General features: G+C 38.6%; 1 protein-coding gene across 3 annotated transcripts in view; it reads left to right on the top strand.

Moving 5' to 3' along the window:
• Positions 1 to 216: 216 nt before the first annotated feature.
• The window catches only part of TDRD5 (tudor domain containing 5), a 51,629-nt gene continuing 31,878 nt past the window's right edge, over positions 217 to 19,967 (top strand). For 2 of the 3 annotated variants that reach the window (XM_036273211.1, XM_036273209.1), the window contains exons 1-5: positions 217 to 448; positions 1,312 to 1,719; positions 3,442 to 3,638; positions 14,494 to 14,577; positions 17,352 to 17,408. In XM_036273211.1, coding sequence (XP_036129104.1) covers positions 217 to 448; positions 1,312 to 1,719; positions 3,442 to 3,638; positions 14,494 to 14,577; positions 17,352 to 17,408 — 978 coding nt within the window. Of the gene's footprint in view, positions 449 to 1,311; positions 1,738 to 3,441; positions 3,639 to 14,493; positions 14,578 to 17,351; positions 17,409 to 19,967 lie in introns of all 3 variants that reach the window. The other variant, XM_036273210.1, reaches the window with a different exon arrangement.

Genomic DNA, 19,967 nt, shown 5'->3' with positions numbered 1-19,967 from the left:
ATTTGGAGCGAGTGGTCGGGTGGGGGCGGGGGGCGCTTTGTGAAACGCGAGTTTCAGAGGATTCTCACGATATTGCTTCTGCCTTAACACTGAAAACTGGCATCTCAGTTGTCTATATTTCACAATTGGTCTTTATAAACTTTTTTTTTTTTTTTCTTTTCCGTCTTGGCTTTGCCCGCTTCTCCTTATGAGCTGTCTTAAATCCCGTAGGCCGCAATGTCTGAACAAGAGCGCATACTGGAATGCCTGCGGAAAGAAATACGGTCCCTTCTCATTTCCACCAAAGATGGGTTGACCCCGCAGCAGTTGGAAAAGGAGTACCTTCTGATGGTTGGGAACCATTTACCACTCCGAATCCTCGGTTATCGGTCCACTATGGAGCTGGTGTTGGACATGCCCGATGTTGTCAGTGTCTGCCCCTGTGGGGATGGTACTATAATACTGAAAGGTAAACTTTGTAACAGTAATCCGTTAGTCAAGTTTTCGCAAGTATCCTGCATCTTAGGGGATTTTAAGTTTTTGAGGGGGAGCAGGTGATCACAGGCACCTACCTTTGGGATTGCGGGCCAAGTTACAGCTTTAGCAAAATTAAGAAAACTTTCCCTAGAAAAAAATGTGCATTTACAAACACTGCATTTTTACATCCGATTTTGGATTATGGCACCTTAAGTTGGGAGAAACATAACAGTGGGACTTTTTAATTATAAAATCATTTTTTTAATACCTTGAAACACACAGAAATCAAAGGGAAGTTTTTGTTCATCTCAAGATTTTCAGACCTTTCAAAGGAGTCATTGAGCAGAAATGATGATACATTGGATTTTAACTTTCTTCATCCTCTGGTAGAGGAGCTAATGAGCTGTTAGCTAAAATGCAAAAAAAAAAAAAACCCAAAAAACTAGGGTTCATGTTTATCATGCTACATTGAAAATGTGTATATAGCCCTGGCCAGTTTGGGTCAGCGGTTAGAGCGACGGCCTGCGGCCCAGAGAGACCCGGGTTTGGTTCCCACTAAGGGCACGTACCTCGGTTGCAATTTGTCCCCGGCCTTGGTTGGTCGTGCGGGTGGCAGCCACTTTCTGTACCGCAGGCCGACGCTCTAACCGCTGAGCCAAACTGGCCAGGGCAGGGTGGCAGCCACTTGATGTGTCCCTTTCACGTCGATGTTTCTCTCTCTCCCTCCCACTCTGTCTGAACAAAAAATGGGAAAATGTCCTCAGGTGAGGATAAAAAAAGTGTATATAACCACAAAGGATAAGGAAGGGAGTAAGTTTTCACCCACATATGACTTCTTTTTTCACATCTCTTTAGCCATTCCAGATGAATCCACCAAAGGAATAGCAAGTTTAGTTGCAAAACAGAGGAGCAGTCATAAGGTTCGAAACTCCATGCAGAAGGAAAGGGCCAGTGTTTGCCCTGGGCCAAGCTTTCATCGGCGAGTGCCTTACCGAGGAAGGGTGCCCCCCATTCTTCCAGCTGTTGTGAAGAGTGAGTTAAAGGACCTCCTGGCGTTATCTCCTGTGCTGCTCTCTGATTTTGAAAAGGCATTTGCCAAGCGATTTGGACGATCATTCCAGTACATGCAGTATGGGTTCCTGTCTATGTTTGAAGTGCTTAATGCCGCTTCAGATGTCATTTCTGTAGAACAGACCAGAGCAGGTTCTTTGTTGATGCTAAAGAAGAGCATATCAGAAGAAAAGCAGAGAGGATGGCCATCAGGTAAGAATGTTAGCATTGGTAACTATTGTGGGTGAGCACATTTTGGAGCACTGTGACACAGAGAGGTAAGTAATGGCTAAGCTCCACCAGTTTGTTGAAGTTAAGTGTTGGCTCTACTACTCACTAGCTGAGCGAGGTCAGGTAAGTTACTTAAACTGTCCAACCATTAGTTTTCTCCTCTCTAGAATAGAAGCAATAATACTTTGCTTCTTGGAATTGTGCTGAGGATGAAATGAGGTGAGGTCTGGAAAGTGCTTGGCATTTAGTAAGCTCATAAGAAGTAATACTTATTATAGAAACACAAGATCAGCTTTCTCTAGAGCACTGTAAGTGAACAGTAGTTCTGTGTGTTCATGTAAAGAAGGTAAAACATGGAAAATGAAATTTTAAAAATAATACTAGTTAGTAGCATTTACCACCTGATCTTTGCTGTCACTGATCTTTGACGTCATAGCAGGTACTGCATTAACTTATGTAATGTAATGATAACCACTTTATTTGTATAGTATTTTACCTTGGGTTCCCATTGCCATACCAGAGACAAGTAGGTTGAGTAACCTATGTTATAGATAAGGATACCTAAGCTCAGTAAAGCTAAATGACTTTTCAAAAGTCACATGGTTGGAAAAGTGATACAGCCAGGATTAGACACCAGCTCTTCTTACTGCTCATCCAGTGCTCTACCTTCCCAATCACTGTCCTTCTCAAAGGCTCAGAAACCAATATGATCATGTGTGTAGTGTTTCTCTAGACCCTTGACAGTTTAGATTTTATACACTGAGCCTTTTGAACTTTGAGGGAAGGGGCAGTTCTATGCCTATTACAGTAGTTTTACTTTTTCTCCACAATCTGTATTTAGATTAATATAGGTGAACCATGAAAATGTCATGAGTTTACAAACCAACATTTTAACAGTGATGGATAGTGTGGTTGGACGAGGATATGCCAGGGGTTTTACATGCTTTGGTCAGGGAAGGCCGTGGGGGTCACTGAGTGTTCGGAGTCCAGTCCTCAACTGTATCAGTGTCCGTGAGGTGCTAAAGTTTAGGGAGACTAACTCATGCTGTTAAATTTACAAGAGGTTCACATCCCAAATCCATGGCCCTTCTTTCTATGATCAGGATATCTTGGAAGTAATTGTTTTGTGAGCTTGATCTTAGGATAAAGAGGTGAGGTCCTGTGACACACCTTTTATGTTGTATAATACACCTCTCCAGTGTCATTCCTCTTTCTACAAATCTAGAAGAAAAACAATCTATACTCTAGAATAATATCCTTTATTCTATAGCTTTTCATTCCTCCCATCCCCTCCTCCCTACCACTTACTGCTAGGTGGTTATCGAATTTGAGAAGCATAGTTCTAAGCAGACTCCTTGCTTAGAGACTTTTTGTCTCCTAAACATGATACAGCTTTTTAGGTTTTTACTTATTGAATCCTGCTTCTCTGTAATTATATTCAGATGACCTTAAGTGGAGTTTTATATAGACACAACTTTTTCAGTAACACACTTAGGATCTCTTGGTTTTCTTCTATTGATGACTAATCACTTCCATTATATGTAAATTTTATTGACTTAATATTTAAAATGTAAGCTTACTTTCCTTAATTTTTAGTTCTAAATAGAGGGCAGTTTTGCTCTCAGTAGCCTCTGTATATAACCACGAGATAATAAAGTAGAAATTTCTAGTGACATTTTCTCTCTCTCCTTTTATACGCAAAAGGTAAAATTTTTACCCAACCTTTTAGAATGAAACAAGAAGGATCATACCCCCCAAGCTTCCCAGTAGCAAAGGCACGCTTTTCACGACCCACTTCAAACATGGAACCACTGAAGCAAATACTGAACATGGAAAAGACTTCTAAGTCCATAAATGTAGTGGAGACCTCAAGGCTGAATCACACTGAAAAATTAAACCAGGTGAGAGATCGGAGTTTGGAGATAATCAAAACACTGAAAATGTGTTTAAATTCAGTGGTTATTACGTATATCTGATGGAAAAGCTGATCTTTTGAAATTCAAGTCATTCACTGATTTCAGACGTAACTTAAGCATTTTCTGTGGTTCTGCAGATTAGTAAGAATGGGAGGTGGCCGTGGGAAGAGAGTGCGTTCTGTCAACTCCAGGGTTTCTGCTGTTCTGCAAAGCTGTATCTTTAGTGCTAGCTTCTCACAAAATTAGAGAAGCTATTTGCAACTTACTCCGTCAGTATCTTCACCTGAATGGCTGGCCCTGACCACTGCAATCTGGTATTTTTTCTGTGACTATAATGCTGAAGGACTTTGAATAAAAACTACTAGAATATAACCAAGAAAGGCCTGGTTATGTTAGCAAGATAGTAACTTAAGTTGAGCTCAGAATAAGCACATGGAAATAAAATTCAAGAGCTTTAGTAACATAATATACATATAATAAAATTCACCTATTTTAAATGGACACTTTGAGTTTTGACAAATATATCTAATCATGTAATAATCATCAAAATCAGGAAACAGAACATTCCCATCATCCCCCAAGGATTCCTTCATTCCACTTTGTAGTCTGTCTCTTTCTCCCGCTGCAGCCACACACAACCACTGCTTTCTACAACTACACTTTCGACTTTCCAGGAGTGTCACATAAATGGAATTAAATAACATCTAGCCTTTTGTGTCTGGCTTCTTTAACAGCATGATACTTTGGAGATTCATCAAGTATGTATCAGTAGTTTGTTCCTTTTTCTTGCTGAATATCATTCCACTATATTGATACACCTTAATTTTTGTTTCCATTCCCCATTAGATGATATTTGGGTTATTTCCTGTTTGGTGGTATTATAAATAAATCTGCTATGAACATTTGCATACAATTTCTATGAAGATGGACGTCATTTCTCTTGAGTCAATACCTAGGAGTAGGCTTGTTGGGTTATACACTAAGTGTGTTTTTAACATTGTAAGAAATTGCCTAATTGTTTTCTAAATTAGCTATACAATTTTACTTTCTTATGAGCTACGTTGCAGCTTTGTTAACATTTGGTATTATCAATTTTTAAAAGATTAGCCATTTTACTGGGTGTAATACTGGTATCTCATGATTTTAATTGAAATTTCTCTAGTGATGAATAATATTGGGCATCTTTTCATAGGCATATTTCCCATTTGTATATATCTTCTTTGAAATGTCTATTCATATCTTTCACTCATTCTTAAAAATCGAGTTGTCTGTATTGAGTTGGAAGAATTATTCATGTAGTCTGGACACATGTCCTTTATCAGAGAAATATTTTCTCCTTGTCTACACTTGTTTGTTCATTTCTTTAATCTGATTTCTGTGGAGCAGAAGTAAACTTTTGATGAAATCTAATTTATATATTCCTTTTGATTCTTGCCTCCATAACAGACCTTTGTTTAATCCAACGTTACAAATGTCTCCAGTGTTTTCTTTGAGAAGTTTTAAAATTTTAGTTCTTAGATCTATTATCCATTTCACGTTAATTTTTGTGTAAGGTATGGATCAAGTTTTAATCTAGCTGGATTATAATTTTGGGTGTGTGTGTTTCTGTGTCAGTTCTATTTTGGTACTTTTAAATTCACCTTAATGTTAGGGCAAGTCTCCCCTAATTAGTCTCTTTTCAGACATTTTTCTATTCTAATATTTTTTTTCCTGAAAGTTTAGAATTGTTTATGTAAGTTCTAAAATTTCAGTGAGATTTCTCTTAAAAATAATTTTTAAAAATTTGAAGACTTCACACATTACATTAAATATATTTCTTAAATAACATACATTTTTCTATTCAGTATTATGTTCTTCAGTGCAGACGTATAGTTTTCTTTATTAGAGTTTGGCACATTTCTAGTAAGTGTATTCTTAGGTATTGTATAGTGTGATACTTTTGTTGCTATTGAGAATGGGGTTCTAACTGCTTATGGCTTATGAGGAAAGATTGTTTTGTTTTGTTTTTAAGTATTAGTTTGAAACTGGCCACCTTACTGAACTCGAACTTGTTTAATAGTTTCTCATAGGCTTTCCAAATACACCATAATGATGTTTATAAATAATTTTTGTTTATCTTTTTCAAATGTAAAGTTCTTATTTCCATTATCTGAATTGATTGTACTGACTGAAAATTCCAGAAAAAAATATTAAAGAGTGAAAGTGTACAGAGTACACTCAGAGTTGAGTGGGAGGAGCCAGGCAGTAACACATGCCTGGCTCCAACATGCCTGGCTCCAGGCACAGGAGCAGGGAGATGCAGGTGCCCCTTTTCTATGTCTTTATTTTTCTCTGAGCTTCATCCTGTGTTTACAGCTCCAAGAATTCCTTACAGACGCAACCTAATACCTACATTGCACTTCCAGTTTTGAGATTTTTGCCTTCAGAACTATTTAAATCTTGTTCTAAAGAGTGGGCTCTAATTCCTAAGCTATATATTTTAATTTCCTAGCAGGACAGACTCTATATAATCAGCAGACCCTACACAACCATATTTATAAAAAAGTACAACCTTCCATATCTTTGAAAGTATAGCTCTGTACATTTGCTAGGTGTTTCTTCAAAACACTGCGAGTATATGTGTTTTTTTGTGTACAGGAGAAAAATAAATATATAACAGCATTAGACTTAAATTGTACATTTACAGACAATTTTTATTTCCTTTTTGATCTATGTTTTGTTTTTCTGCAGTGAGCCTACATTATTTGTCATTAGAAAAACATGTCATTAAAAAGAAAAAATCAGCCCTGGCCGGTTCGGCTCACCAGTTAGAGCATCGGCCTGTGGACCAAAGGTTCTGGGCTTCAATTCTGGTCAAGGGCACATACCTGGGTTGCAGGTTCTATCCCCGACCCCTAGGGCTGTTCGGGAGGCAGCCAATTGATGTGTCTATCTCACATTGATGTTTCTCTCTCTCTCTCCCTCTCTATCTAAAAATCAGCGGAAAAATATCCTCTAGTGAGGATTAAAAAAAAAGAAAAGGAAGGAAAGGAAAGAAAAGGAGGAAGGGAGGGAGGGAATCTCTCCTTTGTAAAGTGAGGAGTGTTAATTCATTTTTACTTGCAAGAGGAACAGTCAGGGTTGGTCGTTAGTTTCCTACCCCTGCCAAATGCCAGGCTTTCTTTCTCAAAGCAAATGGCTTAGAACAATTTAAAGCCTGTTTCACAAGACATAAATAATCTTTTTATTTTTCCTTTATTGATTTACAGAGAGAAAGTGAAAGGGCGAGAGAGATAGAAACATCGATGAGAGAGAACATCGACTGGCTGCCTCCTGCATGCCCCTACTAAGGATTTGGCCCACAACCTGGGCTTGTGTCCTGACCGGGAATCGAACCAGCGACCACTTGGTGCAGGGTCGACCCTCAACCACTGAGCCATGAATGAATAATCTTTTGACCACATTCTATTCAGTTTCCCTTATTTTGACCTCTTGAGAGGAAGTTTAGATGAGGAATGAAAATGTGAATGGGGTGACTATAGATCAGCTCTGTTTTCTAGTGAGGAAGCTTCAGATGCTCTGTCAGAATTCTCTGCGTTCCTGTATAGTCCTAGATAGAGCACAGCTACAATGGTGTTACTGTGCTTCCTGTTAAGAGGTCATTGGCTCTAGGAGAGTTTGGTTGAGGAATGGGAATCTGGCATTTCTAGGGTCTCTAGCCCTAATTCTATCTGGTACCTCATCCAGTCCTACCCCAGTCTTACACATTAGAAAACTTGATGCAACATTTGGCATGAGATTTAAAGTAGGTAGACCTGGAATTATGAAAGAAAATCTGCTAATAAAATGAATTAAAAATCAGGGTTTCTTTTAGTTTGCACCTAACTTTTAATTTACACTCAAACAATTAGGTTTTTACATGAACTAGATGCTTTGCTTGTTATTGCATATAAGAAAAGAAGCTTTTATATTTCACCTGATGACTTGGCTCAGCTATCTTTTAAGAGTATTCTGGATAAATAGCTGGATATGTTAAACAATGACTGTCAGGAGGAGCAATCAGTGGGTTCATTGTTCTCTAGCCAACTTAGAGTAGCTGTTCCCTACCTATTTTCCCTTGAGTTTCAATAAATTTTTTAGTATGGCAAGTCAGATTCCATAATTGCCTAGCTTTTAGTCAAATGACATACCTAACAAATATTACTTCTGCATGTGTGTCTGTGCCAGTCTTATGATCTCTACCAGGAACCTATTAATGTTTTATCATATGGCCGAAGGTCTGTACGATAGTGCTCCAAGATGTAATTCTGCTCCTTCCTGCTTTTAGCCTCATGCATCTTCTTTCCAAAATGCGGTCACCCTCATGTTTCTAAACAACACCTAGCTGTGTGTGTGTTTTTTTAAAATATGTTTTATTGATTTTTTAGAGAGAGGAAGGGAGAGAGAGAGAGAAATATCAATGTGAGAAACATTGATCAGCTGCCTCCTGCACGCCCCCTACCGGGGATCAAGCCTGGCCATGTGCCCTGACCGGGAATCAAACCGGGACCTCTCAGTCCATGGGAGGACACTCAATCCACTGAACCACACTGGCCAGGTGCTGTGTGTCTGTATTTATTTTTATTTTTTTAAAACTTATCTTTAGCCCTGGCCAGTTTGGCTCAGCGGTTAGAGCGTCGGCCTGCGGTCCTGAGAGACCCGGGTTCGGTTCCCGCTAAGGGCGCGTACCTCGGTTGCAGTTTGTCCCCGGCCCTGGTCGGTTGTGCGGGTGGCAGCCACTTGATGTGTTCCTTTCACATCGATGTTTCTCTCTCTCTGTTCCTCTCTCTCCCTCCCACTCTACCTGAACAAAAAATGGAAAAATGTCCTCGGGTGAGGATAAAAAACAAAACAAAACAAAACAAAAACTTATCTTTATTGTTGAATGTATTACAGATGTCCCTCCTTTTTCCCCTATTGACACCCTCCTGCTCACTTCCGCCCCACTCCTGCCTTCCTCACACTATTGTTTGTGTACATTGATTAGGCATATATGCATATAAGGCCTTTGGTTTCTCCCTTCCCAACCCGCCCCTTCCCTTTGAGGTTTGTCAGTCTAACAATCAATTTGTACTTCTTAATTCCTTCACCTTTTTCACCTCTTCCCTTATTCCCCCTCCCATCTGGCAATCAACAAAAAGTTCTCTATATCTGTGAGTCTGTTTCTATTCTGCTTGTTCATTTTTGCCCCCCATTTATCTTCAGATAAAGTGGGAGAGAGAGAGAGAGAGAAAGAGAAACATTGATATGAAACAGACACATCAGTTGTCTGCCTCCCGCATGACTCTGACCAGGTCTGGGGATTGAACTGCAACCGAGGTACGTGCCCTTGACCAGAATCAAACCCACAACTGTGGTCCGAGGGCCAACACTCTAACCACTGAGCCAAACCAGCCAGGGCTCTGCTTGTTCACTTTGTTTGTAGATTCAATTGTTGATAGATATGTATTTATTGCCATTTTGTTGTTCTTATTTTTTTATCTTTTTTTTTTTTTTTCCAAGAAGCCCCTTCAGCATTTTATGTAATACTGGTTTGGTGGTGATGAACTCCTTTAGCTTTTTCTTGTCTGGGAAACTCTTTATATGTCTATTGATTCTAAATGATAGCTTTGCAGGATAGAGTAATTTTGGTTATAGGTTCTTGCTTTTCATCCCTTTGAATATTTCTTGCCTCTCCCTTCTGGCCTGCAAAGTTTCTTTTGAGAAATCAGCTGACAGTCTTATGGGAGCTCCCATGTAGGTAACGAACTGCTTTTCTCTTGCTGCTTTTAAGATTCTCTCTTTGTCTTTAACCTTTTGCATTTTGATTATGACGTATCTTGGTATAGACCTCTTGGGGTTCATCTTGTTTGGAACTCTGTGCTTCCTGGACTTGTATGTCTGTTTCCTTCACCAAGTTAGGGAAGTTTTTCTGTCATTATTTTTTCAAATAGGTTTTCAGTTTCTTGCTCTCTCTCTTCTTCTGGCATTCCCATGATGTGAATGTTGATAATGCTTAAAGTTGTCCCAGAGGCTCCTTACAGTATCCTCATTTTTTTTGGATTCTTTCTTTTTTATTGTTGAAAGTATTACAGATGTCCCTCTTTTTTCCCCATTGACCTCCTCCCCGCTCCCACTCCCCTCCTGCTTTCTTCAGCCTAGTGTCTTTGTTGATTGGTTGTGCATATAAGTTCTTTGGTTTATCTCTTCCCTCTCCTCCCACCTCCCATTCCCTTGAGGTTTGTCAGTCTGTTCCCTACTTCCATGATTCTGGATCTCTTTTAGTTGACAGTTTATTTTGTTCATTATGTTGTACAAATAAGTGAGATCATGTGGTACTTGTCTTTCTCTGACTGGCTTATTTTGCTTAGCATAATACTCTGCAGCTCCCCACATGTCATTTCAAAGGGTAAGAGATTGCTCTTTCTTACAGCTGCATAGTATTCCATTGTGTAAATGTACCACAGCTTTTTTATCCACTGATGGGCACTTGGGCTGTTTCCAGATCATAGCTATTGTGAATAGTGCTGCTATGAACATAGGGCTGCATATATTCTTTCTGATTGGCATTTCAAGCTTCTTAGGATAGACCTAGAAGTGAGATCACTGGGTCAAATGGCAATTCCATTTTTAATTTTTTGAGGAAACACCATATTGTTTTCCATATTGGATTCTTTTTTCTTTTTGCAGTTCTGATTGGGTGTTTTTTGCTTCCTATGTTCCAAATTGATGGTTTGCTTCTTGGCTTTATCTACTCTACTATTGATTCCCTGTAAATTCTTTATTTTAGTTACTGCCTCCTTCATTTCTGACTGTGCATCCTTCATTTCTGACTGGTCCTTTTTTATGCTCTTACGGCCCTCATTAAGTTCATTGAGCATTCTTATAACCAGTGTTTTGAACTCTGCATCTGTTACATTGCTTATCTCTGTTTTGTTTAGTTCTTTTCTTGGAGTTTTGTTCTGTTCTTTCATTTGAGATATGTTTCTTTGTCTCCTGATTTTGGGTGCTTCCCTTTGTTGTTTCTATGTATTAGGTAGAATTGCTATGTCTCCTAGGCTTCCTAGGGTGGCCTATTAGAGTAGATGTCCTGTAGGGTCCAGTGGCACAGCCTCCCTGATAACCCCAGCTGTGCCCTCGAGGTGCATCCCCTCGTGTGGACTGGACACCCTCCTGTTGTAATTGAGGCTTATTGCTATTGGCATGGGAGGGATCAGCAGCAAGGATTGGCTATACCCACTGACCACTAACCTCTGATTACCTTGGAGGACCAGCTGTGCAGGGACCCACCACACAGCAAGACTTACTTCAGCAGGGCTCTGGTACCCACTAAGTCCACTCCTTGACTGTGTCACTCGTGGAGGTGGTTGGGTGGTGGTGCTTCACTGTGGTCTGAAGCTGTCCACTTAATTTAGTCATCTTGAAGAAAAAACCTTTTTTTCTCATTTTCTTGAGAAGCATTCCTTTCCTGGTAAGAGCTCATCATTTTGAAATCTTGAGCCCAGTATTGGCAAATATTTTTTTTAAAAGGCCACATAGTACATAGTTAAGGCTTTGAGGGCCAAATGGTCTCTGTTGTGATTACCCAGCTTTGCCCTTGCAGTGCTAAAATAACCTTGGACAAGATGTAAATGAGTGAGTGTTGCTGTGTTCCAATAAAGCTTTATTGATGGATACTGAAATTTGAATTTTGCATCATTTTCATGTGTCACAGAAATTATTTTTATTTTTCTCCCAACCATTTAAAATGTCAAAACCGTTCTTAGTTCATGGGCTGTGCAAAGACAGATGGTGGGCCAGATTTGACCCAGGGGCCATAGTTTGCTGACCCTGTTAGAAGCTGTTCATAGAAACGAATCATGTTTGTATTCACCATTCTGCCGTTTACCTTAGTTTCCCAAACTCTTGGAATTGAGTAAAAACCAGCTCAAACCTACCTCTGTGTCCAAGGTTCTTTAGCTTTCTGCATAAAACTTGAGATCTCTGAGTCTGTTTCCTTGGTCTCTTATTATGTATGCATCTCTGTAGAATCAGCAATTCCTTCTCCACTGTATTCTTTCCTAATTTCTGTGGATTCCACCTTTGTATTATCTCCTGTTTCTATTCTTACTCTCTTAGTACTCTAGTTTAAAACTATTGCCCAGAGTTGCAGAGGTCTCCTAACTGGTTGTCCATCCCTTCAAATCTAATTTTCTGCCAGATTAAAATTCTGATAATGTCTCTCCCTTGCTAAAAGTCTCTAGTATCAGTTTTTCTTCATGTAACCAAGAAAAACTCCTTAGTTTGGTATTTAAGGTGTCCTGTAATATGACTTCAGTCTACCTTTTTCAGTTTTCTCTACTACTTTCCTAACGCCTTCAGGCAAACTATTCATTTTTCCTTTGTTCGTGAAGTTTCTTCTTCCTTCATTGCCCTCTCTACCACCCTCTCTGCAGTGTTCTCCCCATGCTTCAAGGCCCTTCTAGAAGGAAGCCTTCCGTGTGTATGTAACGAAATGAGTTGTGTCCTTCTGCACTTGTGTACCCCAGCCTTCGGTTATAGCTGTTCATACATTTATCTCATTTTCCTACTTAATTATATGTGGGTTGAGAGGAATGACACTGTCAAAAGTAACCTTTTTTTATCCCCTGAAACACCTAGCACAGTGATAATTTAATAAATTGTTGTATTGAGTCGTCAGTCAGAGCTTGTTAGGGTGTGAAAAGTCAGTTATCTTTAGATGCTTTTACTGTTCACTGGGAGAGCTTTAGGGAATCGTCTCATGGCAGATACAGAGAAATATAAAGATAAAGAACACAAGGCTGGCCCTGGCCGGTTTGGCTCAGCAGTTAAAGTGTCAGCCTGCGGTCCAGAGAGACCTGGGTTCGGATCCCACTAAGGGCATGTACCTCGGTTGCAGTTTGTCCCCGGCCCTGGTTAGGTCATGTGGGTGGCAGCTACTCGAAGTGTCCCTTTCATGTTGATGTTTCTCTCTCTCTCTTCCTCTCTCTCCCTCCCGCTCTGTCTGAATAAAGAATGGAAAAATGTCCTCAGGTGAGGATTAAAAATATATAAATAAATAAATAAATAAATAAACAAACAAACAAACAAACAAACAAACGAACACAAGGCTGAACCCTTTTGTGAAAGCTAGTGATATAATCATAGGAATTTAAAACCCCTCCCAGATCCCATTTTCCTGTCAACTTTATAAGATCAATATCTTGAGGTTATCTTCATTTTTCAGATGAAGAAACAGACCCAAAAGGTCACAGTCTATGAGCAATGACAGGCCAAGTGACAGTAAGAAAGATTACAAAATAAAAAGTTTAGAAGGAGCCCTGGCTGGTTTGGCTCAGTGGTTGGAACATCAGCGTGCAGACCAAAGAGTTGTGGGTTCAATTCCATTCAAGGGCACGTGCCTCGGTTGTGGTTCAGTCCCTGGCCCTGGTTGGGTCGTGCAAGAGGCAACCAATTGATGTGTCTCTCTCACGTCGATGTTTCTCTCTCCCCCTCCCTCCCTCCTTCCCACTCTAACTGAAGATAAATGGAAAAATGTCCTCGGATGAGGATTTTAAAACCGTTTAGAAGGAAAAAATACTGATAGTGATTTTGTTTTTGTGATAGGTTTTTAGGTAATTTGTGTGTGTTTTTTTATATCTTTGTGTCTTTTCTATTATATATATTTTATACCTAGTTGCTTCTTTAAACATCACTCCATGGTCTTCCATTCCACTTCAGGTTTCCCTCCTGTGGCTGTTCACTGGACCTTGGCGCTCTGCCCGTGCTCCATCTCTCAGACCACAGCCCTGTGCTGCCAGCTTGCTTTGTTCAGTGAGCCCCATGCCCATCTTTTTACCTTAGTGGGGTTTCCCTGTGCCATTGGCTTCTCGCTACTGAAATCTTCAGACCCCTGCTACCTGAACTTGGGCCTCTCCTGTCTTTACACCCTGTCAGTTGAGTTCAGATAATCATCGGTTACTTCCTTGACTTTATTTTCCCACTTTCTCAACTGTGTGAGCTCCCTCCCTTTCCCCTCTATTCTTAGGAGTGGGCCTTATTTCTGAACTTGGAGAACAGCAGATAGTAACTCTCTCCACCTCAGACCCCAGATCACAGAGCCTTTCTGTGTCCCTGCTGGTTCTTTCCTCCATTTCCACTTCGACAGAAGAGCTTTCTTCTGCCCTTTGGGTCCAGCCACCAGCACCCTGCTCACACTGAACCCTGCCTCCCAGGGCCTTCCGCCACCCCATCTCTTCCTGCTTGGCGCACACTGAGTATGTGTTTGATCAACATCAAATACTCTTTGTAAAGAGAAGAAAATCTAACATTTTTTTCTCGGTAAGAGTATGGGATTGAGTAATTGAAGATTCTAGAATCTAATTGTTATAGAAAATGGTAATAATTATCCTGGACAATTTCAGTGTTCAATTTTGTAAAAATTTCATCTGTAAATGTATTTTACTTTTTTTTTTAATTCTCAGCTGAGGATATTTTTCCATTGATTTTTAGATAGAGTAGGAGGGAGGAAGGGAGAGAGAGCGAGAGACACATTGACTGGTTGCCTCCCGTACGATCCCACCTGGGGCCAGGGATCTAACCTGCAACCCAGGTACATGCCCTTGACCAGAAATCGAACCCAAGACCCTTCAGTCCAGGGGCTGAAGCTATAACCACTGAACTGTACTGGCCAGAGCTAAATGTATTTTATATGTATGAAATGTTACAGTGACTCTTAAGAAGCTTTTTTATGCATTTGATTGAAATACGTTCCCTTTGATAGATATTTCCTTTGCATGCTATTCAGATTTATCTTTGAGGTTTTTTTTGGACTGGAACTTGAACTTTATTTTATTTTTCATAGTTAGAGCACACCTTCAAATCAGTTATTGCACAGATTGGACCTGGTGGGACTATCAATCCAGAACTAAAACATAAGATAAAATTTGTAAGTATTTTCTGTTTCTGGGAAATGGATAAGAATAATTGATTATACCTTTAGATATCATTTGTGGTTAAGTTTAATTTGCTTATGAGTATTTATTAGTTTTATATTTATATTTGTGCCTGATCTCTTCAAATATATTGCAAATAGAGTGGCTATTCCTTTAAGATTGTAAAAAAAACAGTAAATAAATTACATACTCTTAAAATTTTTTTTAAAATTAGAAAATGAAAGTTCCTTCATAAATGTGTTCTCTTTCTGTTTTTCTTTCCCTTACCCCAATAAATTATTGTCAAGGTCTTTCCAGTACCAGTTTTATATATATTTATGTTAAATATTATTCTAACTTGTATATGGTCCCCCATTGTTTTGCTGTACAATATTTCACTTATGAGATTTATTATTGATTAACATTTGGGTTATTTCTAGCCTTTGCTATTAAAAATTGCTGTAGTTAATGAGTTTGAACATTTATCTAGAAGTAGAATTGATAGAGGTATTGATTGGGTTTTGATAAATATTACTACATTGCCCTCTAAAAGGTTTGAACAGATTTTCACTCCCATTGACAGTGAAGTGTTACTATCCAATTATGTTGTTTTAACTTATACCTCTTGATTTTTATATTGAGCCTCTTTTCGTATGCTTAGTAGCCATTTATATTTCTTATGTCTTTGGCCTAGTTTATTGTTATATTTCTTATGTCTTTCGCTTAATTTATTGTTTCTCCTTATTAATTTGTAAAAACTCTTTGGCTCTTATATATAGGGCCAAAGGATATGTACACTTAAAGTTTTGATGGCAGCTGTTAATTGTAATTTGAATAATCAGAGTGCCATTGTGACTCTTACTGCCTTACTTCCATTTGAGCTATGTGGTTTTACTGGGAGAAAATGCAGAAACTTTCATGCTTTCAGCCCTGTCTTCTTGTTTGGACATTTGTTCAATATGACTTTTTATGGTAGCAAAATATTAGAGAAATATTAAGCATTCATTGGTTAAATTATCCACCTAAACTAGGAAATATCATGTGGCTCATAAGAAATGTTTTGTATATCTCAATTAATTTACATGGAAGTATCTCCTTGACATATTGTTGGACTTTAAAAACAGATTTTATAGAGTGGCATGTTCAGTGTTGTCCTTTAATGTAAAATCATGAATAATGTGAATATGTTTTGTGCCTAAATTGGTCTCTGAAAAAGGATGTTTTCTGAAATGCAGCAGCAACTGTCTCTGGATCATAGGATTTTGGAATAATTTTTACTTTATATTTTTCTGAAACTTGAATTAGAATTTTATTTATTTTTTAATTATATTTTTACTGATTTTTAGAGGGAGAGGGAGACAGAGATAGAAACATTGTTGAGAGAGAAACATGGATCAGCTGCCTCTTGCATATCCCCTGCTGGGGATCAAGCCCTGAAACTGGCTATGTGCCCTGACCAGGAATCAAACCAGTGACCTCTTGGTGCTTTGGACAACACTCAACCACCAAGCTACACTGGCCAGGCTTGTATTAGAATTTTAAATAAAATACATAGTATCTTGAAAAATCTAGGAAAATGCCAAGCTTTCAAAAAATTTTTTATTGATTTTTAAAAAGAGAGGAAAGGAGATACATATATGGAGAGAGAGAGAATCATTAATTTGTTGTCTCACTTATCTACGCATTCGTTGGTTGATTCTTGTATGTGCCCTGACTGGGAATCGAACCTGCAGCCTTGAGGTATCAGGGCGATACTCTAACCAACTGAGCTATCTGGCCATGGCCAGTGCAAAGCTTTTTATATTTTTTTTCCCCTTTGTTGATTTTAGAGAGAGAGGACGTGAGAGGGAGAGAAAGATGGAAACATCAATGAGAGAACATTGATTGGCTGCCTCCTGCATGCCCCCCACTGGGGACCAGACCCACAGCCTGGGCATTTGTCCTGACCCGGAATAGAACCGGCAACCTCATGGTGCATGGGTTGATGCTCAGCCACTGAAGCCACATCAGCCGGACAAAGTTTTTTATATTTTATTGGGATAGACAGAATCCATTTCTGGGAATTGAGCCTAAAAAAAAGTAATTGGACAGGTGTGCAAGATGCAGGTATGAGAATAACCAATGCAATGTTTGTTTTGATGAAAATTAGGAAACAACCCGAGGGGATTGAGTAAACAGATTTAAGTATATTTTTGAATATTTTGAGGACTCTAGCCAGTAAACATGTGATCCATATTTAATGACATGGTAAAATGTGTGTGGTTTGATATTTAAAAACTGGTTATAGAAATAATGACCTATTTTTTATATTAAATATAAGTATTTTTATGTACACATGGACAACAGTGGCTACTAACTAGATATTTTCTCTTTGCTTAACTGTATTTTCCAAAGTTTTCTATAATGGTCATTGTATTTCTTTGCTACCACTTAAAATGCTTAAAATTATGCCATAGAATTTTTTTTAAAGATTTTTTAATGTGCGCTAAAGGTAAATATGTTAGCTGAGCTAAAGAACCGTAGAAATTCCTGCAGAACTATGGCATTGCAGTGTTGTGCAAAGACTTCTGGGCTCTGGAATGTTGGGAGTCACTACTTGTTTTGTTGTGGTAATGTTATTTTAAGCTGGAAACTGACAGAAAAATATTGTGACTTAATTTCATTCACTTAATAACATGCTATTTTTATCTTTGGTACTATTTAACTTTATACTATCTTATTTTGATATTTTTTCACCCAGCATTCCAATGGTATGTATTTATATTCTATTTCATTTTCTGTTTGTTAGGTTGTGTCTAAGTTTCCAGAGGGCTTGCTTATTTCTAAACTGCTTAGGGAGTTTGAGGTGAGTGTTTCCTTTTTCACCAACCATGGTTTTTTATGGCTTATGTTTTTGGTGATAGAAATTTTGTTGCTACTTCTTGGACCCTCCAAGTCTGTGCTCTAGAACTTAAACATCTTGTTTTGCATTGTGATGTCTTTTTCTTTACTAAAAGAGTTAAGAATATTGTCCTTAATAAGTACTTCATGATGCATAGGAAGGATATTTTTACCACTTATTTTTTATAATATTATTAGAAAAAAATGTTATTTTATTAATGTATTTTATTTAATTTTTATTATGTTTTTAATCCTTACCCGAGGATAGTTTTCCATTTATCTTCTGTTAGAGAGGGAGGGAGAGAGGAAGAGAGAGAGAGAGAGAAACATCAATGTGAGAGAGACACATCAATTGGTTGCCTCCTGCACAACCCCAACCAGGGCTGAGGACAAACCACAACCAAGGTGTGTGCCCTTGGCCGGAATCAACCCGGGACTCTCTGATCTGCGGGCCAATGCTCTAACTGCTGAGCCAAACTGGCCAGGGCAAAAATGTTATTTTTAATGTCTGATAATACCAAGTAGCAGAGGGGATGTGGAGAAACACAACACCTCTATACTATTTGTGGGACAAAACCCACAAGTGTTTTGGCAGTACCAGGTACAGCTGAAGATGCACACCCCACTGATCCAGCAGCTCCGCTTCTACATGTGTGCATGGAGACACATACCTAAGACGTGCACATTGCAGTATAGTAAAAAACAAAACAAAGTACATGGCCATCAATCCAAGAATGGATAAATAAATTAGGATTGGCATTTATACAATGGAATAGTATGTGGTAGGTAAAATAAATGAGCCAGATTTATTCTGAAACGTGGGACATTTTTGGAACCATCATGTTTAGTGAAAAAAATCAAGTTGGAGAATGATAACTCAGATACTGCCACATATCCAATTTTTAAATATGTTAAAATTTAAACATATACATATGTTACATATACATATGTTAGCTGTGTGCTACTGTTCTGAATGTCTTTCATTTAGTAATTCATTAGATTTTCACAACAAACTGAGGAACAGAGAAGTTACTTGCCTAAGGGTCAGATAGTGAGTAGGGGTGGAGTCAGGATCCTACCTCTTAACTACCCTGCCATAAAAACTGTCACTTATTTACAGATATGAACAGATATTAAGAGACACTATAGCATAATGGTTAAGATACATTGCTTCTGTGCTATTTTATGGATGATATGTGAAGTCAGGATAATATTATCTAATTTTATAGCATTTTGTGAAGTTTAAATGACTTAAAAATAAAGTACTTAGAACGGTGCCTGCCACATAGTAATTGTCTACTAAATATTAAAAGAAGAAAACTTAGGAAAAATACACATCATCTCTCGGATAGTGATAGAGAAAATGTAAATTCACCTTGTTTTAAAGAAAAGTATGTTTTAGAGTCAGAAGTGTGTTTCAAGTAGGCCCATGGGAGAAGCTAAAACAAGGGCTCCTGATGTATTTTGGATTAACAAATAAAGTCACTTATCTGATAAAATTACAAAATAAAGTTCGCAAGTAATAGAATATGATTTAATTATCACAAAGTTTATGGGTAAAATCAACCTCCTATGCCAGACTCACAGCTTGGAGTGCGCAGTTTTCTACCACAAGCATTTTAGCAAATGTAGCTTCCTCTAATAAAAATTCAGGGTATTAAGGTTACAAGTCAATAGTCTTGGAGAGGCCACCATCAACAAATCATCAAACAAGTGTTGGCAAGGGTATGGAGAAAAGGGGACTCTAGTACACTGCTGGTGGGAATGCAGACTGGTGCAGCCACTATGGAAAACATTATGGTGTTACCTCAAAAAGTTAAAAATTGAACTGCCATTTGACCCAGTGATCCCACTTCTAGGAATATACCCTAAGAAACCTGAAATACCAGTCAGAAAGAATATATGTACCCCTATGTTCATAGCAGCACTATTTACAATAGCAAAGATCTGGAAACAACCCAAGTGTCCATCAGTAGATGAGTGGATTAAAAAGCTGTGGTACATGTACACAATGGAATACTATGCAGCTGTAAGAAAGAAAGATCTCTTATCCTTTGAGATGGCATGGAAGGACCTGGAGAGGATTATGCTAAGCAAAACAAGCCAAGCAGAGAAAGACAAATATCACATGATCTCACTTATTTGTGGAATATAATGAACTAAACAAACTGCTGAACAAAATTAACCCAGAAACATAGAGGTGGGGTACAGACTGACAAGCCTCAGAGGAGGGGGTGTTGGAAGGGGAAGAGATAAACCACAGAACTTACATGCATGTATGCATGACCAGTGAACATAGACAACAAAGCTAGGGATGGGGCAGGGGGAAAAGGGAGGGAGGGTATCAATGGGGGAAAAATGAGAAACATCTGTAACAAAAACAAATAAAAAAACAGTCTTGGAGAAATTAAAACAAATCTTTTTTTTTTTTTTTTTTTTATCCTCACCCAAGGATATTTTTCCATTTTTTGTACAGATAGAGTGGGAGGGAGAGAGAGGAAGGGAGAGAGAGAGAGAAACATCG

Source organism: Molossus molossus, unplaced genomic scaffold, assembly GCF_014108415.1.
Source record: "Molossus molossus isolate mMolMol1 unplaced genomic scaffold, mMolMol1.p scaffold_m16_p_20, whole genome shotgun sequence".
NCBI lineage: Eukaryota > Metazoa > Chordata > Mammalia > Chiroptera > Molossidae > Molossus > Molossus molossus.
The sequence above is the reverse complement of the archived record's forward strand: the minus strand, read 5'-3'. Positions and strand labels throughout refer to the sequence as shown.